A 26,400-nucleotide genomic window follows, 5' to 3' on the forward strand; every position below is an offset into this window, starting at 1 on the left:
AAGAGTTCTACCTGATTAGAGAGCATGGCGACCGAATCGACGTTATAAACACCGGCTATTTTCGTTGGCTTTGTCCTCATGACTTGCTAGTGGTAGTTATTCAGTGATATCTCTTCTATGAACTAATAAACATCTTCAGGAGCTTTATTATTGATGGTTCCTCCAGCAGCTGCGTCAACCATTTGCTGAGTCGAAAGATTCAGGCCGTTATGGAATGTTTGAACCTGAAGCCAAAGCGATAACCCATGGTGGGGGCACCTTCTCAAAAGTTCATTATATCTCTCCCATGCATCGTAGAGTGTTTCTAAATCCATCTGCACAAAAGAAGAGATATCATTACGTAATTTAGCCGTTTTAACCGGTGAAAAATATTTTAGTAAAAATTTTTCGGTCATTTGTTCCCAAGTAGTAATTGACCCTCATGGTAACGAGTTCAACCACTGTTTAGCTTTGTTCCTCAATGAAAAGGGAAAAATCGAAGACGTATGGCATCATCAGAAACGCCATTGATTTTAAATGTATCGCATAGTTCCAAAACGTTTGCTAAGTGAGCGTTGGGATCTTCATCCTGCAAACCATCAAACTGAACAAACTGTTGTATCATTTGAATTGTGTTAGGTTTTAGTTCAAAAGTATTTGCAGCTACTGCAGGTCTAACTATGCTCGATTCAGTTCCTATTAAAGAAGGTTTAGCATAATCATACATAGTGTGTGGAGTAGGATTTTGATTAGCCGCAATAACAGGAGGTAGCTGATTGCCTTGGTTTTCAGCCATCTCCTCGGTTGGGGGTTGAGTATCGTCCTCTTGCTCGTTCTCTGTGTATCTTAAGCTTCACCTTATTTCTCTTTGGTTTCTGTGAACTGTGCGATCGATTTCTTCCTCAAAAAGTAGTGGTCCTGACGGGTTTCTTCTAGTCATAAACTATAAAAACCTGCCAAGAGAAAGAAAAGTAAATTAATAAAATAAAAAAATAAAATAAACTTGCAAGAAAAATAAATGGCTAAAGCAATAAAAATTGAGCGTTCCTAATATTTTCGTTCCCCGGCAACAGCGCCGAAAAGTTGATCGCGTTACTTCGTGATAGGTTTTAAATATTTATGGTTAATCGTTCTTGAAACTAACTATTATTGTGATGTAGGCAAGTGTACCTATCGAACATTAGTATAGTTTTAGCATGAACGGATTGTCGAACCCAAAGGAACTAAAAGTACTAGTAATGACTTTCTTTTTATTATCTAGCCTAAGAATAATGGGGTTTTGTTTTAACTAACTAATTATCTAAACTAAGAACTCACAGAGAATAGAATTGGAGAATTGCTTTTGGGAAAATCGATTGAATTAATACAATACCTAAGGAAAAATCCACCTAGACTGTACTTGTTATTCTGGCTCCGAATCAAACGATTTATTCATTTAACTTGTTTCGTGAAGATCCCTAAGTTATGTTATTATCCCTATTCAAGACTAATAACATTTAATCCCTAGATTGAATAATTGAGACCTTTCTCTAATTAACACCCTAGGGTTGCATTAACTCGATCTATGGATCCCCTTATTAGGTTTCACCCTAATGCAGAAAAATCTTGTCACCCTATGTCTAGGCGTGCAATCAACTCTGCTTAATTATAACAAATGCACTCTTAGACAGGGTCTGTTCATCCTCTGAATAAGAGCTTATCTTGAATCAGTATCCTGGGATATCAAAACAAGAATTAAGAACACATAATTAAGAACAAGTTAAATATTTATCATACAATTCAGAAAATAATAACAAGATTCATCTTAAGCTTCATTCCCCTTAGGTATTTAGGGGATTTTGTTCATAACTAAATAAGAAAACATCTCAGAATAATAAAGAATACAAAACATAAAGAAAACCCAAAACTCCTGAAGGGGAATTGAGGAGAGATCTTCAGTCTTGATGATAAATCCAGCTTCTGAGATGGATCAATCGGCTTTCTTAGAGTAATTCCTTACTCCCTATTTTGTGTGTCCCCTTTTCTCCTCTTCTAGGGTGTATTTATAGGCTTTGGAATGCCTATGAACCCTCAAAAGTGGCCTTTTCCGAATGGACTCAACTTGGGCTCGGCAAGGACACGCTCGTGGCACACACCCGTGTGCGATTATTTCAGGCCCTGTTCGAGCATGTTAGAATGGCACAAGCGCGTGTTATACCCGTGTGAGTCATGCTTCGATTCTGCCAGATTGACACAGCCATGTGGGCTGCCCGTGTGAGGAAGTCTAGGCCGTGTTGAGTTCGTACTTTGGCCCATTTTCTCCATTTTTGGCCCGTTTCTCGTTCCTTTTGCTCTCCTATGCTCTCCTAAGTATAAAACATGAAATTAAAGCATTAGGAGCATCGAATTCACTAATTCTAATAGGAAATCATCCATAAAATGCGTTAAACATGGGGTAAAAATATGTATAAATAACAGTTTATCAAATACCCCACACTTAAGCATTTGCTTGTCCTCAAGCAAAATCCTCAACTCATAATTAAAATAAATTCTTCTCAACTTATAATTTCTATTGATAATATCTCAAAGTAATCCATAGGTAATCATACATTGAGAATTTAACTAAAAGAACATAAAAGTTTCAAACATTCTAAGTTGAGTATTTAATTATGCAAACATAGGTGTCTCCCCTTATCTGAGTAATTACCCTTGATTCAGAATATCACAGAGTTTCACACCCTCACTAAATATTCACTCAAATTACTCGAGGTGTTTAAGGACAATGAATGAAGCACTCAATAGTCAATAATGAAATGCCATTACCATAGGCTTGCATGAAAATCAAATCTCCACCACTATAAATTTAAGATGATGCATCAATCAAAAGGTCTTTAGAGGGTTGTAATGAGGCTTGGTTAGGGGGTGTGGTCACAAGCTGAAAGAAAGGGTTAGAATCGAGATTAAATTGAAAAATTGCCTAACTAGGAAAAGAGTTAATATCACTTACGTACAACAGAGCTTCTTTTTAGAGTATGGAATTACTAATGTGTATACATAGTTTGTTTGTTTGTTTTTTCTCTTTTAAAGAACAAGTTAAATAACATAGGCTAACTTATTACAAACAAGACATAGCTAAGCAATTTCTTCAACTCAAATATCGACAAAAATAGGGATCAAATTAATTTAGGGGATTTCAACAATAATGGGTTAAGGGTTAATATTGAGGTTAATACAAGGAATGGCTTGTTAGGCTCAAAAGGGTTCACTAATGGTTAAGCATGGAGGTAGGCTTTTCATGGCATGAGTAGGTTAATCCTAAGTGCCTTAATCATTTTGACATATCAAATCAAATGGTGTGGCCTCGACATGCATAATCAAGCAAGTTCTAGAATAACAGTTCAATACTAACGCACTCAAAGCAATAATAAAAATGAGCATGAAAGAATTAAAAGATGCTCAAAAGGCTCAAAAATTTCACAAAAATTATGACTTTTTGATGTTTAGACTCGTGAATTCCAATTCAAGGTAATACCTAGACTTGGGGCAACAACCTAAAATTTTAAATTCTTAAAAATCAACTTATCATGCTTGATTCTCTAATGTCTTAAAGTTTAAACAATCAATGCATAAATCCCTATGTTTTAATTCAATATATATCAATCAAAATCATAAATCAATTAAAATTTATCCTAAATATGATATGAGAGTTTTTCAAGAGAACAAGGTGATCAATTAGGGATTTTTCTGATAATGAAATGAATGCCCCTCACACTTAAGATGTACATTGCCCTCAATGTACTAAGATAGATATTTTAGAATATAAAAATAAGATAGGGAGAGAAGTGAAACTTCCTGTATGATGAATTCCTCGAACTAGAGTTTTGGAGAGTAATCGGTTCGAGAGTGGAGGAGGATACTCTAGCGGTCGTAGAGGTTCATTAGTCCATAAGTCCTGCGCCAAAAGAATATTATATCTAGTAGTAGCTATGGTCGTGGTCGATCAAGACATGGCAGTCGTGGAGAACCTTTCCCGGTGGAGTATTTAGTTCCTATGCGATGATAAGCTTAAGAGCTCTATTTAACTGTGATAAGATCAGAAATTTTTTAGGGGATATTAGGAAGAATAATTACTCGTAAAGAAATAACCAAATTTGATAATTAAATATAAAATTCTAAAATCTAATAAAAATAAAAAGTAGTTTTAATAAAAAACATAAAATAATAAATAAATGTTTTTAAACATCTTCATCGCTGGATGGTTCGCGAGGTGGGACTGGCGATGAGATGTGGAGGTGCTGACAAATCTGCTGTAGAGTAGCATCAATTTTGTCAAATCATTGAAAACACTACTGCTCGAATCGGGTGATGCGCTTAGAGATGTCAGCATATGAAGCCGCCGCATGAACTGGACGAGAGGGTGGTGGTGGTTGAGTTGGTGGGTCCTCATGCTGCGAAGGGACATCACCAGGAATGTCCTCGTACGCCTCCTCCTCGGTAGATTGGGCGAGACGATATTGAGGAGGGCAGGTTCCTCTGCGCCTCTCGATCATCCTAATGCTAAGCATCCTCGAGATGCCTTATGGAGACATCTAGCCAATGAGGGTCAAGGATGATTCTCGGGTCGCGGTGTCGAGGAGCCCGAAGTGTCGAGCCAATCGCGTCACATAGGGGCCAATGGGGATGACCCCCTTCCTATGCCGCTCTGTCTACTGCTGAATCGTGAGGGCCACGAAATAGGCAAGGTCGATGACGTGCTCGTGCGACATACACCATAAAAGGTAGGCGTCGTGAGTGTTGACGACGCCAGTGCTCTCTCGCCCTCCTATAATTGTGTGAGCCAAAATGGCGTGTAGGTACCTCAGGGAGGTGGGAGAACTGATGCCTTGGAGCGGCTAGGATTGTAGGAGGCCGCGCCAGGGGCCAAAGTGTGCCAGCACTTCAAGGGGGAGAAGTGTATGTGGCGACTGAGAGTGTCTAAAATCATTCTCCTCCTTGAACTCCTCCGTATATAAGCCCAGTGCAGTACTGAACTCTGGGACGCTTATTTGGCGGATTAATTCGCCAAGGCAATATTAGACCATGCCGGGTGATCGTGTGATTTTGTGATAGGTTTTAAATATTTATAATTACTCATTCTTAAACTAACTATTATCGCGATGTAGGCAAGTGTACCTATCGAACAGTAGTATAGTTTTAGCAAGACCGGATTGTCAAACCCAAAGGAACTAAAAGTACTAGTAATGACTGTCTTTTTATTATCTAGCTTAAGAGTAAAGAGGTTTTGTGTTAATTAACTAATTATCTAAACTAAAAACGCACAAAGAAAAGAATTGGGGAATTGCTTTTGGGGAAAATCGATTGACTTAAGACAATACCTAAGGAAAAATCCACCTAGACTTTACTTGTTATTCTGGCTCCAAATCGGACGATTTATTTATTCAACTTGTTTCGTAGAGATCCCTAAGTTATGTTATTATCCCTATTCAAGACTAATAACGTCTAATCCCTAGATTGAACAACCGAGACTTTTCTCTAATTAACACTCTAGGGTTGCATTAACTCGATCTATGAATCCCCTTATTAGGTTTCACCCTAATCCGAAAAAATCTTGTCACCTTATGTCTAGGAGAGATCTTCAGTCTTGATGATGATTCCGGCTTCTGAGATGGATCAATCGGCTTCCTTGGAGTAATTCCTTACCCCTTTTTCTCCATCTCCCTTTTCCTCCTCCTCTAGGGTGTATTTATAGGCCTTGGAATGCCTAGAGGCCCTCAAAATTAGCCTTTTTCGAATTGGACTCAACTTGGGCTCGGCAGGGACACGCCCGTGGCACACGCTTGTGTTTGATTACTTGAGGCCGTGTTTGAGCCTGCCAAATTGACACGGTCGTGTGGTTTGCTCGTGTGAATCGTACTTTGATTCTTCCAAATTGGCACGAGTGTGTGGGTTGCCTGTGTGAGGAAGTCCTGACCGTGTTAAGTTCGTACTTTGGCCCATTTTCTCTATTTTTGGCCCGTTTCTCATCCCTTTCGCTCTCCTATGCTCTCCTAAGTATAAGACATGAAATTAAAGCATTAGGAGCATCGAATTCACCAATTCTAATGAGAAAATATCCATAAAATGCATTAAACATGGGGTAAAAATATGTATAATTTACGGTTTATCACTGGGATCATTGTAGTTTGTCATTACGGTCTGAAGATGGAACATTGAGCATAGTTCCATCATGAGCTCGAGGTATGTTGGCTCAATGATCCCAAAGAACAGCTCCCAAGGGTCGGTGGTTAGAAGGGCCCGAATCGCATCAGCCAATTGAACTTGTTCTACGGCAGCCCAGTCGATGCAGCGGCCCACAATTAAAGGTCGGGCCCGAAATATTTGGAAAAGTTCTTCCTGGGGCCCACGGGGGAACTATAGAAGGGGGTGACCAATTTTCGCGATTGGACCCGCAGAAGATGACACTCCCTTCCTCTTCGTTGAAGCAGGGACAACGGCCTTTTTTCCTCATGAAGACGACATTATAAACCTGTAATATAAAAAAAAATAGAAATAGTATGTAAATGAATTTGAAAAAGTAAAAAGTCATGAATTTGAACTAACTATTTCAGCCAAAACTAGTAATACGAAGCAAACTCAACCAACCTAACCATGAGAATGAAAATAGTAATGTCATGGGTGTGGGGTTTTCCTAATCTTGATTTAACACGGAATGTATGGTAACTAACCTAAGAATGCAAATTAAATAATAGGCATTAATATAGTAATAGCATGAGAATAAGCATAGTAATGTCATGGGTATGAGGTTTTCCTAAGAACTCGATTTAACACGAAATGCATGATAACTAACCTAAGAATATAAATTAAATGATAGAATAATGAGCAAAATGAAAAATAGTTCAAAAGAAATGAATATTATGTTGATAATAAGCAATAGAAATAAGTAAAATAGAAGTGAAAGGAGTAAACAAACGCTAAGGGAGAGAGATTGAGCGTAAAAAAATAGAGTGGGAAGCGGTGCATGGGTGTGGCAGAGAGGCCGTGTAGTCTTGCAGCGGCTAGGGTTAGGGTTTTTGAATGGGGAAGAAAGTGAATAGTGCGGGGTAATTATAGATTTTGGGCCACGCGGCCAGGGCACACATTCGTGTTCCCCAATTTTTGCCTGCGTGTTTCGCGTTTTTCCTATTTGGGTGCGTCTGAAATTCGTCCCCCGCCCGTGTATCTTGGGCGTGTGGGTGCACACAGCCGTGTCGCACGACCGTGTCTAGCTTCGTTCTCTTCTCCCACGCCCGTGTAAGCAAGCCCTACGCCCGTGGTAATTTGACAGGTTCGACCACAGGTGTTAGACATGGGCGTGTTGCACGCCCGTGCTAGTTTCCCAGTTTCAACCACGGTTCTTACTCATGCTCCATTTTTGAAAAGATTATAGTTTGGTCCTTACTAATGCTTGGGTCAACTTTGAAGCTTTCGTAAGCTTGTTTGAATTTTGATTTTTCTTATATTGTGTGTTGTGCAAGCATTAACATTAAGAATCAATGATTAAAGGAACTTATGATGAGTTTTGAATGTGAATTATTCTAGAAATAGTAGTAGCGTTCCATAACTTGGGTTTGTCAACCAAATTGGGTGAGGGGTGTTACAAAATTACATTGCTTTACAAAAATGACCATATCTCGGGATACAAGCTACATAATCAAGTGATCCAAAATTTTTTTGAAGATAGATTGAAGTAAAGTTGTCCATGGGCTAGGTTGCCTAAAAAATGAGAGGGTTTGGGAAAAAGTATAGGCTCAAAAAATGGGCTTGGGCAAAAAAGTAAGGCCTGTTTAGAAAAAAGGTTGGGCCTTGGGTAAGGTTTTTTGGACCGGGCTCAGCTTAACCCGAATATTTCAATAAAAAAAACCCTACTATTTTTGCTGCTATTTCCCCCATTGTTTTGCTGTTATTTTTCCACTTTTTACCACTATTTTGCTACCATTTCATTATTATGTTGCTACTATTTTGTTGTTAATTTTTGGATGCTATATAATACTTGTTTTATTGTTAATCTTGCTACTATTTTTGTGGCATTTGCTTGTTAAGTTGCACTTATCTTAGTGTTATTTAAGTATAAAGACTTTTTTAAATTTATTTTCAATTTGTTGGGAAACATTTATTTTAATATTTTTAGTGTATTTGGTGTATTATATATATATTTTAAAAAAATTATATAAAGAAATAAAATAAAAAAATTAATACGGGCTGGGTCGAACCTGATCCTGGCAATCGGGTTGAAAATTTTGTTAGGGCTTGACCCGAACTCGGCCCGGCTGGACCCATGAACAATTTAGGCACTTGAATCATGCAAAAAGCTAGTCGGAACATCCCAAAAGTCTAAATGAAGTTGAACTTATAGAATCCTATGAGATTAGTTTTAGATTCTGATATAACTTCATTCCTTAATTTTGGCACGGATCTTTTCCACTATTCTCTAACTCATCGATCACATGACTAGTAAGAATTGTTCCAAACACAAATACAAGTACTAAATCAGAACACCATAAAGAAAAATTGTAATGCTCTGAAATTTTTTGGTGTTAGAAAAATCCATTTTCATGTCGAAATTGAAAATTGAGTCATTTTAGGAATTTAAATGAGATGTTTCCAAGAATGAACATAGTGTGGTAGTTATGGTTCCTTAAAAAAGTTAGATAGATCAAGAAATCATACATTTTTTCTCTATCACCATTTTCAGTCAATCTCAAGTTAGATAGATCAATAAAGAGATTCAATTTTGTAAAGAGATTCAATTTTGTGTTTTCTTTTTATTTTTAGGTTAGATTTTAAGTATTCTTATGTTTAGCATATCATTAGAATGAAGATTTTTAGTTTTGGTTTAGAGTTGAATAAGTTCTTAAAGCTTTAGTTGGGTTCAGGTGAGTTCTAGAAAGAGGAACTTGAGTTGGCTAATCTTGAGTTTCTTAGTTGATTTAGAAGATATTTTAGTGTTCTTAGTTCATAATTCCTAGTAAATAGATGGATTTTAATTAAGAGGATCCAGAGTAGAGTTTTCTTAAGTGTTCTTGAGTGTTTTGAGGAAGTGAAATAGTTGCTTGCTTTATTTGAAATGCATCATTTCATTAGATATAGGTGTTTTAATTTTTTTTTATGTTTACTAACTTGATTCATTGTTTTCGTATGAAATTGAACCTAAGGAAGTTAGTGAAACCTCAAAAGCCAAATGAAAAGACAAAATAGTTGTAAAACCCCAAACCTGGCCTAGACATTACAGCCGAATTATAAAGGTTATATCGACACATAAAACCTTGACTGTTTATTTTCGTGCAAACTTAAGTTTAAGTCAAAAGTAATTAAATTAAATTAATTTAATGAGAAACAATCAAACTTTCGTATGGGTGCACTTTGATGAAAACATTGTTTTATTAATTATTTAAAAACAAGCACATACGCTTTAACTCCATTCGTAAAACAACCTTTTCAATTTCAAAACTTTGTAGTAGAAAAAAAATACTTTGGAGTTTTTAATTTTTGAAAAACATAGTGTTCATCAATTTTGCCATCTTTGTTAAAATACCAATTAAATTATATGTTTGCAAAATAAAAAACCAAAACCAAAAATAAATGTCCAAAAACAAATTAAAAAGTTCAAAAGTTCGTAAAGTCCAAAATAAATCCAATCATACATAAAAATGTTTGAACTAAGCTCCGGAATCATCGCCAAATCCTAAGTATGAGGATCACCTGAAAAGTATCAAAACAAACGAAATGAGCTAGAAGCCGAATGTGTGACTTAGCCCACATACAAAATTTAATATTAAAATGCTCAAATGCAAATCCCAGAACAGATAAAATAGAAAATCCACATATTTAGAAGCATATATTAGAATAGAGTATATCCTACCCCATCCGCTACACACCAATTCCGTCGAACCAATCACACCAAATAGGACTACAAGAGTCCACCCATCTAATCACACCGATACATGGTGGTATGCCACTCAAAAACTTGCAGTTGAGCTGCCAGACTTATATTGTGATTTAATCACCAAATTGTAGTAATATTGTCAAAATACAGTTCATCACATATCAAATTCCTACCCCGATGCACATGCATAATCAAACTAACATATATTTATATAAAATGATATGTATGACATGCATACCTAAAACGTCTTTTCATAGACCATATCATATCATATTGCTTACACAAAATTGGTCATACCAAACATTCTTTCTTTCATACTAACACATAACATACCAAATATATGATTTTATAAGCTCACGAATTAACCGTAGATCTGATTTTCGAGTCTCTTAATAGACTCCAAATTGGGCCTACAAATTGACCAAAATGGGCCCACACACCCGTGTGGCCCATACGGGCCAAGTTGCTAGACAGTGTGGCCTACACGGCCTACTTGTTTTGCTAGTGTAATCACACATGCTCTTGTGCTCCACACAACCTGACACACGGCCAACAAGACGCCCGTGTGACATACAATAGTTTCAAAAATAACCTCTATTTTCTAGATTTTTCAAGTTCTAATCGACGTTTTGGGTTAGAATCACACACCTGATGTTATTTCAGATTAACCACACAACCAAGAACTCACGAATCCTACACACAACAATAAACCACACTAATTAATCACCAAGAATTAACCCAATATTTCACTTTGATAACTCTCTTTCATTAAAAATGATTCCTAAAGTTGATGTTCAAGCACTTACTTCACAAATAAACAACGTTTGGAATCACCAACTACTTCGCTGGAGGGTCCCGAGTCTCACACCCCTCGCCTAAACAAAGACCAAAAAAATGTTTAACACAGCGAAGAATAAGAATAAATACCAATACAACCCCTACCTTGCTCAAATAACGGGTTAAAATCTCAATATAAGAAAATCAATATGACATTACTTACAATTTACTCAGATTATGATCTAACAAACGAACTCTATGCAACGATTCCAATTAAAGCACAAGATGGAAGGAAAACAAAAAGACAAAAAGAAAGAGAAGAATAGAAGAAAAATAAAGAAATGTGAAGAGGGAGTGGGGTGATGGATGGTAAAATTGGGTGAGTAAAATTAGGGATTTTTGATAATTCAAAATGAAATAAATTATTTTGCTTATATCCTAACCCACCAGATTATTTTCAGTTCAACTTTATCTCAACTACTAACAAATGGGAAGAGAAACAGAAAGAATTCCACTTGCCACCCCAAGGCTCAAAGTCAAGAGCTTTAGGATAAACTGACATCTTACTACTGAACCAGCAGGCTCATTCTTGTTAGCAACTTAAAAAATTAAAAGATAAGCCCTAAGAGTCAAGCCTGACATGTAAAAAATCCCTAATTTTACTTACCCAATTTTACCGTCCATTACCCCACTCCCACTCCCTCTTCATGTTTCTTTGTTTTTCTTCTTTTCTTTTCTTTCTTTTCTTTCTTCCCCTTTATTGCTTTTCCTTTTTTGTTTTGCTACTATTTTGTGATATGATCTAAGGCACTCAACCACCATACCTAATCATATTATTTGATAAAATTTAACAATCCAAACTTAAGAAAATTTAAGCGTTACAATAGTAAATTTGAGCGTTACAATAGTGGAGGAGTGAAAGTTTCAATTTGGGGCTCTCTAGTTTTGATTATACTTTATATGTTGTTTAAGTTGAATGCTTAGGTAATCATGATGATTATGAATAATTGAATTGATTTAGATTTTTTTGAGTATTATTCTTATACAAAATTTTGATTACATGAATTTTAGGTATTTTGGTTTGAAATTATTGGTATGCTCGATGAATCATTAAATGTGTTTTAAGTTAACAAACAACCTTATTACACTATCTTGGAATGTGTTCAGGTATGGATAGAATGCCATAGGATATTGGCCTCTTTACATTTATATTTTATGATAGGATTGCATTATGCACCTAGGTGTTGGTGTATTTGAAGGGTATATTGTTGAATTATATGTATTTTGGTATGTTTGGAGGGTAAATGATGTGATATGCACATATATGGCTTGTTTTGATGGAAGTCATGTTAATACACACATTGAGGTTAGTTTATGTTTATGGCAATCATTTTCAAACTTGGTGTGCTTGGGGTTATTTATGTTTCCTTGTTTGATTAATAGGGAAATGTTTTAAAGTTATAAATTTTACTCAAATATGATTTTGTTATCATTAATAAGTTTTAAACATCTTGTCTATAACAAGTAAAACATGTGCCAATGACATGCTTAACGAAATGTGACATTGTGCTTGATGATGTGATATAATGAATGCTTAATTGTGTCATGATTGGTGATGGTGTAGTTCTACAATGCTTTGATTCCAATTTTACCCCATTATTTAGTATGCTTTTGACTTAATTTATACATAGAGTATCTTTGGAAACTTGTAATACACCACTAAGCTTAATGGAAAAGTTCAAACTACAAATTTTTGTTCCGTGAGCAAGTTCTAGGTGATCAAGTGAAACGACGGGAATGTGAAAGTGTACACAATCATATCAAGTGATAAAGTGACAAGTAAATTTTGATTTATCGTACCTGCAAGGTTGTGAAAGAAAATATTTATGAAATACGAAATTAAACAAGTTCGTGGTGAAAACAATAGTTGATTTGAAGAAGTGATCTAAAAGCTAAAAATTAACTAAGTAAGAAAAATAAAAAGTAAAAATTCCAATGCACAATTTCAAAAAGATGGGTTTTAATCAATATGACATAATTATGTTAGATCAATTACGTTCTTTAACTTAAAATTACTAAACTCATGTTCATGTTGTTACGAATAATTTCACGGCTACCTGGTATTTTGCTAACTAATGCACATACAAACTTACTAGACCAATTAATCTCTTGAACATATTACTATGTCAATTAAAATAATTAATCAATTTTCATAAACAAGTATAAGATTAAATGAAGTATAAGATCAATTTACAGACAAGTGGTCACAATTGAGCCTTTGTATCTAGATTTTCATAAATGAAGTAAACTTTCATTAGATTATCAATAACTGAATCTCCATTGCACCGACCCACCTAAGTCTAAAGGTTAACTGAATAGAACAAACAAACAGAGAGTGAGTTTTAAAAACTCAGTGTGTAACTCTATGAAACATAAATTCAGATTTTATCGAATAAAAAAACAGATACAAAATAATCCTTTACAGAATCAAATTATATTGGTAAGTGTTAGACCAGTGTTAAGACTTAAACCATTGGTTGTATTGTGAGAAAGATAGTGGATCATTGCTCTGGGCAAGGCTTTACAGGTGTAGACTGGAGGTAAATTGTGGAAACATTCTCGGTGTTCATGGTTATCTTTTGCGCACTTTTAATTTCATGGATAAAACTATGGCCACGGTTCAAAGCATTATTGCAGCCACATTTTCTGTTTGCAATGCAAGTAAACCCTTTGTTTCTACAAGTTCAATTTTTGCTCACTTATTTCTCAAAAAAGCTTGTTATATTGATCTTAAAAATGGCCAATTATGGGTACAAAATAAAAACCACCACTTTAAATTCACCAAATTTTAAACAAAAAGTTAAATGACAACAAAATGATCAACAAAACCATGCCTTTAAATTTTCCTTTTTAATAAACTTGAAAATTTTCATAGTAAGGACAACACATTCAATAACATTAAGACTAAGACAAAAAATAAGAAAGAAGGGTTATTAATAAAGAAAGATATGGCAAGTGCAAGGATAAAGATGATGATGATAGTGTGGTGTGTAGTAATGGTGATGAGTTACATGGTGCTAGGGGTATTGGGTACACCATTCGATTGTATGAATGATTGCACCAAGTCTTGTGGTTTGGGATTTTTCTGTCATGTCAAGTGTGAATTTAAATGCATTAAATTTACTGGTGCTGGCTTTTTTCATCTTGTCAACTCAAAAAAAGTTGTTAAGCATAATCGCGGTAGATTTATTTATATTATTATATCTAATAGTTTGAAACTTTTTAATTACAAGAGCCATATTACTAGAAAAAAATCCCATATTTAATTATATTTTGAAATGCATATTCTAAAATACATTATTTGGATGCAGGTTCTTCGGCTTCTTTATTGCCATTGCCCTCTCCTCCTCGTCAGTCGAAAGGATTAGAAAAGAAAATAAAGTCTGCCATCAACTAACAACAATAGGTTTCAAACTTATTATTGTATATAAAAAATAAATATAAAATGATTGTTTGGATGTAAGAAGAAGAATTTGATGATGGAGTGTTTGTGAAGCGCCATGTAACACCCCAAACCCTACCTAGACGTTATGGCCGAATCCGGTGATGTCACATGGAATGAAATTTGAAAAGAAGTTTGTTGAGTTAAAACTGTTTCAGTTAATTAGCCTTTATTTTTATTCGAAGTAAAAGTGTATGTTGTTCATAATGTCTAAATTCATATCTTTTTAGCGGAAGCTTTGAAAACACTTATTTTAGAAAACCTGTTTCATCTTAGGGAAAATCGTGTTTCATCATGCCTTGCAGTAATAAATCGTAAAGCAATATGAGAAACCGAAAACTTAAAGCCAGACAGTCCAAAGTCCATAAGTTACATCAAACCCCCAAATAAGTAAATAATTCTGAAAATTTACGGAAAACAGTCTAAAATTTATGTGTAGCCACCATCGAGTCCTCCGCTACGCTGATCAGCTAAGTTTGGCGATTACCTATACAAATTAAACAGAAAGGGTGAGTTTTCATAAACTCAGTGTGTAATCCCCACAGAAAACATGCATACAGAAACACATCAGAATACAGTCAAATATAGGCTGGGCCTGAGCCCATTACAGATTCAGTTTGGGCCTTTGCCCAATCAGATACAGTTTCACAATTATATTAGGGCCTTGGCCTATATTAGATACAAAATGCAGATACAGTAAATCAGAATCCTACTCACCGGCCTCTACACACCATCTCCGTCCAGCGCTACACACCATGTGGGGATTAAATCAACCCACTCATCCCTACACACCGTGCTGTACTGAAATGCGACACATAATCAGAAGGTTGCAACTGAGCTGCCAGATAATAGGCTTAAGAGCCTTTCAGATACTCCCCCAAATATCATCAAACCACCCCAATGCAATGCAACATACCATAAATGACATGAAAATGTGCTAACAACAGAACATACATTCAGTTCAGTACAAATATCATACTCAGTAAGACACCCTACAATCAAATCATATAATTAGGGGTCTAAGTAAAGCTTACCGACCCTACAGTAGGTCCATAGTCAATTAGGGTGACCCGTGTAACACCCCAAACCCAACCTAGACGTTATGGTTGAATCAGGCGGTGTCACATTGGAGTACTTTTCGAAAACTCGTTCTTGTTGATAAAAACCCTTTTAGAAATTTAAAGCCTCTTTGTTAGATTTCAAAACTTTCTAGCTATTCGTTATTCATTTTAAATTGTCATCTTTTATTCTAGAACTCTGTTTGTTGCAGAAGCGTTTCAAAAGCGTTGCGAAAACGTAGTGTTTTTAAAACAGTTATCGTTTTGGAAACCGCATTCTATGTTTTTAATAGATATAAACCATAATAAGAAAAAACCTAAACTAAATCAAGAAAAATTAGAGAGGCCTTATTACATAAAATCCAAATGCAAATTAAAGAAAATAGATGCAGTAGTGCGGCCATCTCTGAGTCCCTCGCAGCATCGATCTTCCTAAGGATTACCTGCACAGTTAAGCAGAAAAGGTGAGTATGAAACTTAGTGTGTAATCCCTATCTAATAGACAGTCACACAAATAGTGTTTGAACAGTCTGGGCTTAAGCCCATATCAGTAGCAATATCAATGTGGGCCTTAGCCCAATTCAGTACAGTATCAGTAATGCATAACAAGATCCTACCCATCCATCCTCTACACTCCACTCCGTCCAGCCCTACACTCTATGTGGGGAATAAATTGACCCACCCATCCCTACACTCTAGAATAAAGTACCGATTTCAGCACTAATAGTATTTACAGCAGAGTTGCCAGTAGTAGGCTTATAGCCTTTCAGTACACTTCCTCCAATACAATATATATCCCACCCCATGCAAAGTAACATAATATAAATGTAAATATATTAAGAATGGCATGCTCAAACAATCATACATCACCTAGGGGTATTTTGGTCATTTACCTCATAGGGGTAATAAGTCATTTCGCAAATTAGGGTGTAGGTACACTTACTAACCCAACAGTAGGTCTATAGTCATCTCGTGCGACCTGTGGAACCCTTAACAGTTAAACAGCACAAATGGGTCCTAGCCCACCATACAGCCCCTATGGGCCCACACGCTCGTGTGGCCTATTGAGCCCAAATAATGGCCTTGGCCATGTACTCACCACAGCCGGCCCAAAAGTTCCCACACTTCTGTGCGGTTTTCCCGTTCGGGACCCATGAGCCCGTAGGGCCTACATGGCCAATTCCGGCCCAACGTGGCACAAAATGACCTATATTCACCAGATCGCTCGTGGTGGTCTCTACAGTCATATTCTCGCAATCATATGTCTAGATGACCACACGGGTGGTCGCACACTCGTGTGATAACAGTGGTAGCCGTTTTTTCAATTTTGCCGTTCAATGATGGAAGTAGTGTGATTACACACCTGTAGATGATAATAATGCCACTCGCCACGCACTCCAACCTACATCTGATTATGATCCAAAGTCAGTCCTTAAATCATTAGGGTTAACACCCTCTTATCCAACTTAAATCTTTAATTGTACCGTTACTCACTTTGATTCAGCAAGTAAGGTTTAGTCCTCCCTTAAGCCAGTAATCACCCACTCCTAATCAAGAACCTACATTAAACCTAACTTTGTTAGGTACCACTCTAAATGTAAACCACTGAACCAAGTGAACCACTTACCGAAAAGTAGCACAATGAATGGAGGGTAGCAACAACCAGCCCACTAAAGTACCCCACTAAGTCGCAGCACAAGATGGCACAGTCTTCCCTAACAACATCCAATAAAGAAAAGCAATATTAGAGGGGGAAGTGCTATTAACTGAGAACAAAGAAGGCAAGCAATTGCACTTTCGCTCACCAAGGAAATTTCGGCTACCCCATTACGTGCAAAAAAAAGAAAGCCAAAAGTAAGAAGGAGAAAAGAAGTCGAAAACACTTACCAAAAATCGAATCAAAAGAGATGGAGCGACAAGATGATGTATTCGGCCTAAGAGCAAAGGTAAAAGGAAAAAGAGATATTGAGAAGAGGGATGAAAAGGTAATCGGTCAAGATATACTAAAAGAAGAAAGTAGTCTTAAGAAATTTGGAAGAAGGTTGAAAGCATTCGGCCAAAAGGGATAAACCGATTAACAAAAAGAATGATGAGAAAGGAAAGAATCCGTGGACCAAAAGGGATTAGAGAGCAAAATAAGCCAAAACTACCAAATCACAAGATACCTGGAAACCAACACTTCAACTTTTGCAACAAAAGAAAGGAAATACCAATTGCCGAAAACCTCAACAAAATCAAAAAGAGAGGAGAACCTCAAAACACAGACAAAATCAAAAACTCTAAAGAATTGCTAATTCAGTCGAAATTGCCAAGAATGAAAGTCCCCACTCGGTACACTTCTTCCACTCCCTTCAAACTCCTAATTTTTCGCCCCTTAACGCTCCTAAAATCACTCAACCATCACTCACCCTATCTTAATCCCAACCAACCGAAATCCTCTCCAACAATTCCCTAGAATTCGGCCACATTCCCCACACTCCTCAACACCCCAGTTTCAGTCCAACTACAACTCTTCCCCAGTGCCAGTAGCAAGCAAAATGAAATATTCCTTTGCGTTTCCAAGTACTCGAACCCCAGTCTCCTAGCAATCAACAATACGCCACTTACCACTATATCAGTAGGCTTTTTGTGTCAAACAACCTTCACTTTAAATTAAAAGTCTACTAGCTGGCAACATGGGTTTATTCACTTAGAAGCAAAAATTTTGCTCAAGCCCTAGTTTGAACCTAAGACATCCCAGACACTTAAACCACTAAGGCAAGCATGCACTCATGTCACCACCATACAATACAAAACAAACAAAAATTTTAAACAAGGTTTTCAGGATTTGGGGCGCTACAATTCTACCATCCTTAAAGAAAATTTCGGCCTCGAAATTTACTTGCTCAAAATAGTTGAAGGTATTGCTGTCGTATCACCTCCTCGGGTTCCTACGTAGTTTCCTAGAATTGTGATTACGCCATAGCACCTTAACCGTGATTACCCATAATTTGCTGCAGTCAAAACTCGAAAATTAGTCCAACGACAAGATGACAACATCTAAGAATGATTCTAACGCTATTTCACTTACCTCATGTGTGACCTACATTGCAAGGATAAGAAGAGGCAACACGAAAATGAAAGAGAGAGAAAAAGAATACCAAAAAGAAAATCAATAGCAACTTAGGTAGAAAAAAGAAGAAAGGGATGTTAAAAAATTTTGGGGAAATTTTGGAGGAAAGAGAAAATTTTGAAAAGAAATAAAATTAGAATATCTCAATCCCCCCTTTTTCTCCCACTAACCCACTAACACACACAATCTTAGAATTCTTTTTTGACTGAAACTCTTTTCGTCAACCGAGAAAAAATAAATTCCATTGCTTACACAGAGACTCAAACATGAGACCTCCATCACACCAACACTCCACTTAATCACCAGACCAGCAGGTCCATTCTGATATATTCTTACTAACAATTAAACTTAAGCCTATTGAGTAAGGTTAAGGCTTTATTTAGAAAAATTCCAAAAATTTACCAAAGACATAGCTTGAACCCAAGACTTCTCAGACACTCCTAGAACACTTAACCACTGGAATAGATACACATTTATGTCACAATTTAACAGAACAACAATATAAATTTTGAGGCGTTACAACTCTACCCCCTAAAAGAAAATTTTGGCCTCAAAATTTACCTAATCAGAACAGATGAGGATACTGCTAACGCATCGCATCTTTAGGCTCCCATGCCTCCTCAGTGCTATGATTCCACCACAAAACCTTTACTAAAGGAATTGATTTCCTTCTAAGGTCCTTTATGTCATAATTGAGAATCTGAACTGACTCCTCCTAGAAGGTCATATCTGGCCGAACCTCAATCTCCTCAACAGGGACAATGTGCGTGGGATCAGAGCGATAGCGCCTTAACATCGAGACATGGAACACATAATGAATGCTATCTAACTCTGGAGGTAGCTTCAACTGATAAGCAACTGGTCCCACTCGTTTTAGAATCCGATATGACCCAATAAACCTAGGGCTCAACTTGTCCTTGCGACTGAACCTCAGAACCTTCTTGCATGGCAATACCTTCAGAAACACTAAAGTCCCTCACAAAATACTCAATCTCACGTCTCTTCAGGTTAGCATAAGACTTTTGCCTGTCAGAAGCTGCTTTCAGTCAATCCCTAATCAGTCAAACCTTATCTTCAGTCTCGAAGACCAACTCAGTACCCAGAACACGTCTCTCACCCAACTCAGTCTAATATAAATGAGTGTGACACTTACGACCATACAGTGCCTCATAAGGTGCCATCTGGATGCTATACTGGAAGCTATTATTATAGGTGAACTCGGTTAATGATAGATAGTCCTCCCAACTACCTCGAAAATCAATCATGCAGGTCTTCAACATATCCTCCAGTATCTGAATCACATTTTCAGACTGACCATTAGTCTGAGGATAGGACGCAGTACTGAAGTCCAATCTCGATCCCAAAGCCTCATGCAATTTCTCCCAAAATCGGGACGTGAAGCGAGGATCCCTATCAAAGACGATCGAAATTGGTACCCTAAGCAGGCTCACTATGTTAGAGATGTAAAGCTTTGATAGCTTCTGTAGTGAATAGTCAGTACGAACTGGTATGAAGTGCACTGGCTTCGTCAATTGATCCACGATGACCAAAACAGAATCCCTTTTAGTGGGTGTCAAGGGTAACCCACTAACAAAATCTATCGCCACACATTCCCACTTCCAATGGGGAATCTTAATCGACTGTAGCAAACCCGAAGGTAACTAATGCTCAGCCTTAACCTGCTGGCATGTCAGACATTTAGCCATGAAATTAGTAACCTCTCGCTTCAATCCTAGGCACCAATACAACTCTCGAAGATCTCGGTACATCTTATTTCCACCAGGATGCATAGCGTAAGGACTATTATGTGCCTCTCTTAGTATAGTCTGTCTCAAATTAGAGTCGTTCAGTACACATATCCTCAGAGTTCACCTTAAAATCCGTAGTGCTACCACTCTCAATCTGTCTAAACCGAAGACCCAAAGACTCATCCTCTAACTGTTTACCCTTAATCTGCTAGATTCAAGTTGGTTTAACCTGAAGCTCGGCTAACAGACTACCATTTCAAATAAACTAAGGCGAGAAAACATCGCACTTAGATCAGTCATAGCTTTACGGCTCAGTGCATTGGCCACCACATTGGCCTTGCCAGGATGGTATTCAATGGTGCAGTCGTAATCTTTAAGCAGCTCAATCCATCTATGCTGCCTAAGATTCAGCTCCTTTTAGGTGAGGAGATATTTGAGGCTCTTGTGATCAGTGTAGATGACACACTTCTCACCATACAAATAATGCCTCCAGATTTTCAGTGTGAAAACCACCGCGGCCAACTCCAAGTCATGTGTTGGATAATTCGCTTTATAAGTCTTAAGCTGACGAGACGCATATGCAACCACCTTACCAACCTGCATCAACACACAACCCAACCCGACATGTGATGCATCACTGTAAACCACAAAGTTTTTTCCATGCTCAGGCTGTATCAGAACAGGAGCACGAGTTAGAACAGTTTTGAGCTTCTCGAAGCTCTCTTGCTGTGCATCAGTCTACACAAAAGGAACTCCCTTACGCAAAAGCTTAGTCAACGGAGCTGCGATCAAGGAAAACCCTTCTACAAAGCGCCGATAATAACCCGCCAACCCCAGAAAGCTGTGGGTCTCAGACATATTCTTCGGCTGTTTCCAATTTGACACTGCCTCAATCTTACGAGGATCGACCTGAATCCCCTCGGCGAAAACTACATGTCCCCAAAATGTGACTTCCCGAAGCCAGAACTTACACTTGCTGAACTTTGTATACAATTGTTTCTCACGGAGAACCTGCAGTACCACTCTAAGATGCTCGTCGTGCTCATTTTTTGTCCTAGAATACACCAAGATATAATCGATGAACACTACTACAAACTGATCTGATAGGGCTAGAACACTCGGTTCATCAAGTCCATAAATGCCGCTGGTGCATTAGTTAATCCAAAGGGCATCACTAGCAACTCGTAGTGACCATAACGAGTCCTAAATGCCATCTTATACACATCAGCCTCCTTAACCCTCAATTAATGATAACCTGAATGTAGATCAATCTTGGAAAACACAGAAGCCCGTTTGAACTGATCGAATAAATCATCTATCCTCGGAAGTGGATACTTTTTCTTGATCGTTAGCTTGTTCAATTGATGATAATCGATACACATCCGCATGGATCCATCCTTTTTATTTATGAATAGTACCGGTGCTCCCCATGGAGACACACTGAGATGGATGAACCCACGATCTAACAGCTCTTGAGTCTGAGCCTTAAGCTCTGTAAGCTCTTTCGGTGCCATTCGGTAGGGGGCGATAGACATCGAAGCTGTACCTGGAAAAAGGTCAATCCTAAATTCCACTTCTTGGCTCGAAGGCAAACTGGTAGTTCCTCAGGAAAGGCATCCGGAAAATCCCTCACATTCTAATGTCTTTAACTAAAGAGTCCCCAGAATCCGAAACACTTATGTAGGCCAAGAATGCCTCATACCCTTTCTGAACCAACTTTTTTGCCACCAACACAGAAATCACATTAGTCAGATAGTCTCAACATTCCCCAATCACAACAACCTTGTTGTCCTCATCGGTTCTCAAAACAACCCTTTTTGTCGCACAGTCTAGACTCATCCGGTGCTTGACTAACCAGTCCATTCCCAGAATCAAGCTGAACTCCCCAAATAGAAGCTCTATCAGATCAGCCAGAAATACTGTCCCTTGAACCTCTAACGAGACGTCTCTATACAGTCTACTAACCCAGGTAGATTACCTCAAAAGACTCAATACAGTTCACTATCAGTACTCTCAACAAGGGTCCCCAAAGTTTTAGACATAATACTTGCTACGTATGAGTGTGTAGAGCTTATGTTTATCAAGCAAGATAATGTACATTATAAATTAAAAACGTACCCGTAATGACGTCTAGAGTATCTCAGTCCTCTCGACGATGAGTAGCATAAAAAAGAGCAGGCTACCTCGCCTCAGTATGTTCAGCACCTCTGCTCGGTGCTGTCTATCCACGGCCCATGTCGTTACCACCCCTAGCCTGACTATGGCCCCTAGGTGGCTACTGAACTACCCTCGGCGACTATGCAGAATCAGAACCCGGAGCCCGCATGCAGAATCAGAACCCGGAGCCCGCATCTGATCAGCCCTCAGTGGATATTCTCGAATGCGGTACTCAGTAGACCCACATCTCAAATATGCCCTAGTAGTCCTCTAACATTCGCCAAAATGGCGTCTACCACAATGCCTACAAGGTAAGATCCCAGTAGGTGCAATAGGGGGTCCAACTTTAGCTAGCCCATCAGATCTGGCCTTTTTCTTAGGCCTCATCGCAGAACTCGAGGACTCCAAATCCCTTTTATTCTTGCCTCTCTCTATCTCAGTTTTGGCGCTCAGTGCACTTAACCTCTTCGGCTATCTTTGCCTTCACCACCAGTGCAGGAAAATCACATTCCCTCTGTGGAACTATCAGAACTCTCAGACTATCCCTGAGTCCATCCTCGAAGTGAACACAATTCTCATCTTCAGTTGCCACCATGCCTGGCGCATAGCGGCTTAATTTCAGAAACTTGGCCTCATACTCGGCCATTGAACGATACCCTTGCATGACATTCAGAAACTCATGTCTCCTAGCGTCGATGTAGCTTGCCCCCATATATTTACCTTGGAAAGCAGATTTATAGAGATCCCATGTTAGTCGTTCGGCCTGAGTCCCCTCCTTAACGGGCAGCCACCACAGTATGCTTCATCGTGAAGCAAAGAGACAGCACCCTTTAGCTTCTGCTAGGGGGTAAAATCCAATTCGTCCATGATTCTTTTAGTGGCCTCCATCCATTACTTGGCCACATTAGGGGCGACTCCAGTGACACCTTTAAATAGCTCATCCCCGTTAGGCCGGAGTCGTTCTGTAACTGACCCTCGGCCCCTAGATCCAGTATTAGGCCCAGTAACCCTCTCTAATATCCTCAACATAGCCTGAGACAATGCATCGTCCCCAGCTATGTGATCATGAGACCCAGTCTTAGTTGCAGGTGACATCGACGTCTCACTCGTGTCTAGATTAGGCATGCTGCTAGATACAAGGACTCAGCTCGAGCCCCTCTACAGCCCCTTCCACGGCCTCTAGTACCTCATCCGAAGATACCTCGTGCGCTCATCGTAGATTTGAAGTTTATCTGTATTAACAGTTTTATGAATCAGTTATGGTTTCGATATTTATTAGCAGCTATTTTATGCAAAACAGTGTCAAAAATTCAGAGTTTGTTATCATGAATCGTTGTCTCTATCAGCTTTCCCTACAGTCTCAGAGTACACTAGCTATAGTGTTTTCGCAGTATACTACCTATAGTAGTTTCAAAGTGTTCTAATAGTATTTTCAGATAAAACTTATCAAAGTTTCAGAAAACTTACAAGATTGGCGCCAGAGACTCGATGTACCACATACTCAGTCAAAAATATTTCTTACCATTTAAAAATTATTTCTTTAAAACCAAGTTTTAAAACCTAAATCCACAGCTGAGTTTTGCAACCTGGCTTTGATACCACTAAATGTAACACACCAAACCTGGCCTAGATGTTATGGTCGAATCCGGTGATGTCATATGGAATGAAATTAAAAAATGAGTTTGTCGAGTGAAAACCGTTCCAGTTAATTAGCCTTTATTTTAATTCAAAGTAAAAATGCACGTTATTCGTAATGTCTAAATTCATATCTTTTTAACGAAAACTTGGAAAAACTTATTTTAGAAAACCTGTTTCATCTTAGGGAAAATCGTGTTTCATCATACCTTGCAGTAATATATCGTAAAGCAATTGGAGAAACTGAAAAATTAAAGCCAGACAGTCTAAAGTCCATAAGTTACTTCAAACCCCGAAATAAGAAAATAAATCTAAAAATTTACTGAGAACAGTCTAAAATTTACGTGTGGCCACCATCGAGTCCGCCACTGCGCTAATCTGTCAAGTCTTGGGATTACCTGTACAGATTAAACAGAAAGGGTGAGTTTTCGAAAACTCAGTGTGTAATCCCCAAAAAAAAACATGCATACAAAAACACATCAGAATACATTCAAATTTAGGCTGGACCTAAGCCCATTACAGATTTAGTTTGGGCCTTTACCCAATCAGAAACAGTTTCACAATTATATTAGGGCCTTGGCCCATATTAGATACAGAAGGCAGATACAGTAAATCAGAATACTACCCACCAACCTTTACACACCATCTCCGTCCAGCCCTACACACCATGTGGGGATTAAATCAATTCACCTATCCCTACACACCGTGCTTTACTAAAATGCAGCACATAATCAGAAGGTTGCAGCTGAGCTGCCAGATAACAGGCGTAAGATCCTTTTAGATACTTCCTCCAAATATCATCAACCCACTCCGATGCAATGCAACATACCATAAATGGCATGCAAATGTGCTAATAACAGAACATACATTAAGTTTAGTACATATATCATGCTCAGTCAGACACCCTACAATTAGATCACATAATTAGGGGTCTAAATAAAGCTTAACGACCCTACAGTAGGTCCACAGTCAACTAGGGCAACCCTGCAACCTTACAGAATATTTTAGAAAAATAGGCTCACATGCCGATGTGGGCCCACACGCTCGTGTGGCCCATACGGCCCGAATTGGCCTTGGCCGTGTGGATCACACGGCCTAGCCTAGAATCCTACACGCCTGTGTGGGCCCATACACCCGTGTGGCCCATACGACTTAATTTAGTCTAGCCTATGTGTCGCACACGACCTGCCTGGCCATCACACGACCATGTCATGCGCGCACAGCTTGGCTCATCGATCACACACCCGTGTTCTATCACACGGCCTACCATACAGGCGACCACACTCCCATATGGCATCGACAGAATACTTTTTTGGCTTTTCGCTGAATCTCGTTTTCTATGTTTTGGGTACACACCTATATCATTTTTGATGCTTAAACACTCTCGAGCAATTCAAAGCTTAAAAACGAGATATTCGGCACTGCCATTAGTCTTACTTTGCTATTAATCAAAATCCCGAAACCAAAATACTCATCCATAAAGCTATGAACACTTACTACAAAGCCTCCAATCGATTCGCTACGGAACAGTACGAAGAGAGCCTTAAACCCTACGATTTGCTGCTGTCAAAACCCACAAATTAGTCCAATGACAAGATGACAACATCTAAGAATGATTCCAATGCTATTTCACTTACCTCATGTGTGACCTATGTTGCTAGGATAATAAAAGGCAACACGAGAACGAAAGAGGGAGAAAAAGAAAAGAAGAAAGGGACGTCAGAAAATTTTGGGGAAATTCTGGAGGAAAGAGAAAATTTCGAAAAGAAATAAAATTAAAATATCCCAATCCCCCCTTTTCCTCGCACTAACTCACTAACACACTCAATCTCAGAATTCTTGTTTGACCGAAACTCTTTCGGTCAACCGAGCAAAAATAAATTCCATCACTTATATAGAGACTCGAACACGAGACCTCCATCACACTAACACTCCACTTAATCACTAGACCAGTAAGCCCATTCTGATATATTCTTACTAACAATGAAACTTAAGCCTATTGAGCAAGGTTAAGCCTTTATTTAGAAAAATTCCAAAAATTTACCAAAGACATGGCTTGAACCCAAGACTTCTCACACACTCCTAGAACACTTAACTTCTGAAATAGATACACATTTATGTCACAATTTAGCAGAAAAATAATATAAATTTTAAGGCGTTACATGCCATATGTAACCTACTCAATTTTTGATAATCTAATAAAAATGAAACCTTGCATCACAAGTTAGATTTGCTTCCTAGATTAGCATTTGTAAACAATATTTGGTACCTAGATTAGCATTTGTAAACCATCTTTGATAAGAATATGAAAAATGTGAATGAATACAGGATGTGAAAATGCCAAGCAATACTGCAGCCATAATTTATGTTTGCAAAGCAAGTAACCACCTCGTTTCCACAAGTTCAAATTTTGATTACTTCTTTCTCAACAAAGTTAGTTATGTTCAGCTTAGAAATGGCTAATTATGGGTAAAAAATAAGAACCACCACTTTAAGTTTAAACAACTTCACCAAATTTTAAAAGAAAAGTT

General features: G+C 38.0%; 1 protein-coding gene and 1 non-coding gene across 2 annotated transcripts; one reads left to right on the top strand and one right to left on the bottom strand.

Annotated features, from left to right (window-relative positions):
* The first annotated feature begins 240 nt into the window (after positions 1-240).
* Positions 241-347, top strand: LOC121210743 (small nucleolar RNA R71). Its single transcript, XR_005905857.1, has one exon. It is a non-coding gene; the product is annotated as a small nucleolar RNA R71 (small nucleolar RNA).
* Positions 348-20,815: 20,468 nt separating this feature from the next.
* On the bottom strand, positions 20,816-23,329 carry LOC107955908 (uncharacterized). The gene is made up of 6 exons (XM_016891694.1): positions 23,130-23,329; positions 22,698-23,034; positions 22,365-22,504; positions 21,860-22,034; positions 21,711-21,793; positions 20,816-21,131 (listed from the first exon to the last, which is right to left on the bottom strand). Exons 1-6 carry the CDS (start codon positions 23,327-23,329, stop codon positions 20,816-20,818), a joined length of 1,251 nt encoding a protein of 416 aa, XP_016747183.1.
* Positions 23,330-26,400: the final 3,071 nt, after the last annotated feature.

The sequence above is a fragment of the Gossypium hirsutum genome, chromosome A11 (assembly GCF_007990345.1).
Source record: "Gossypium hirsutum isolate 1008001.06 chromosome A11, Gossypium_hirsutum_v2.1, whole genome shotgun sequence".
Taxonomy (NCBI): domain Eukaryota; kingdom Viridiplantae; phylum Streptophyta; class Magnoliopsida; order Malvales; family Malvaceae; genus Gossypium; species Gossypium hirsutum.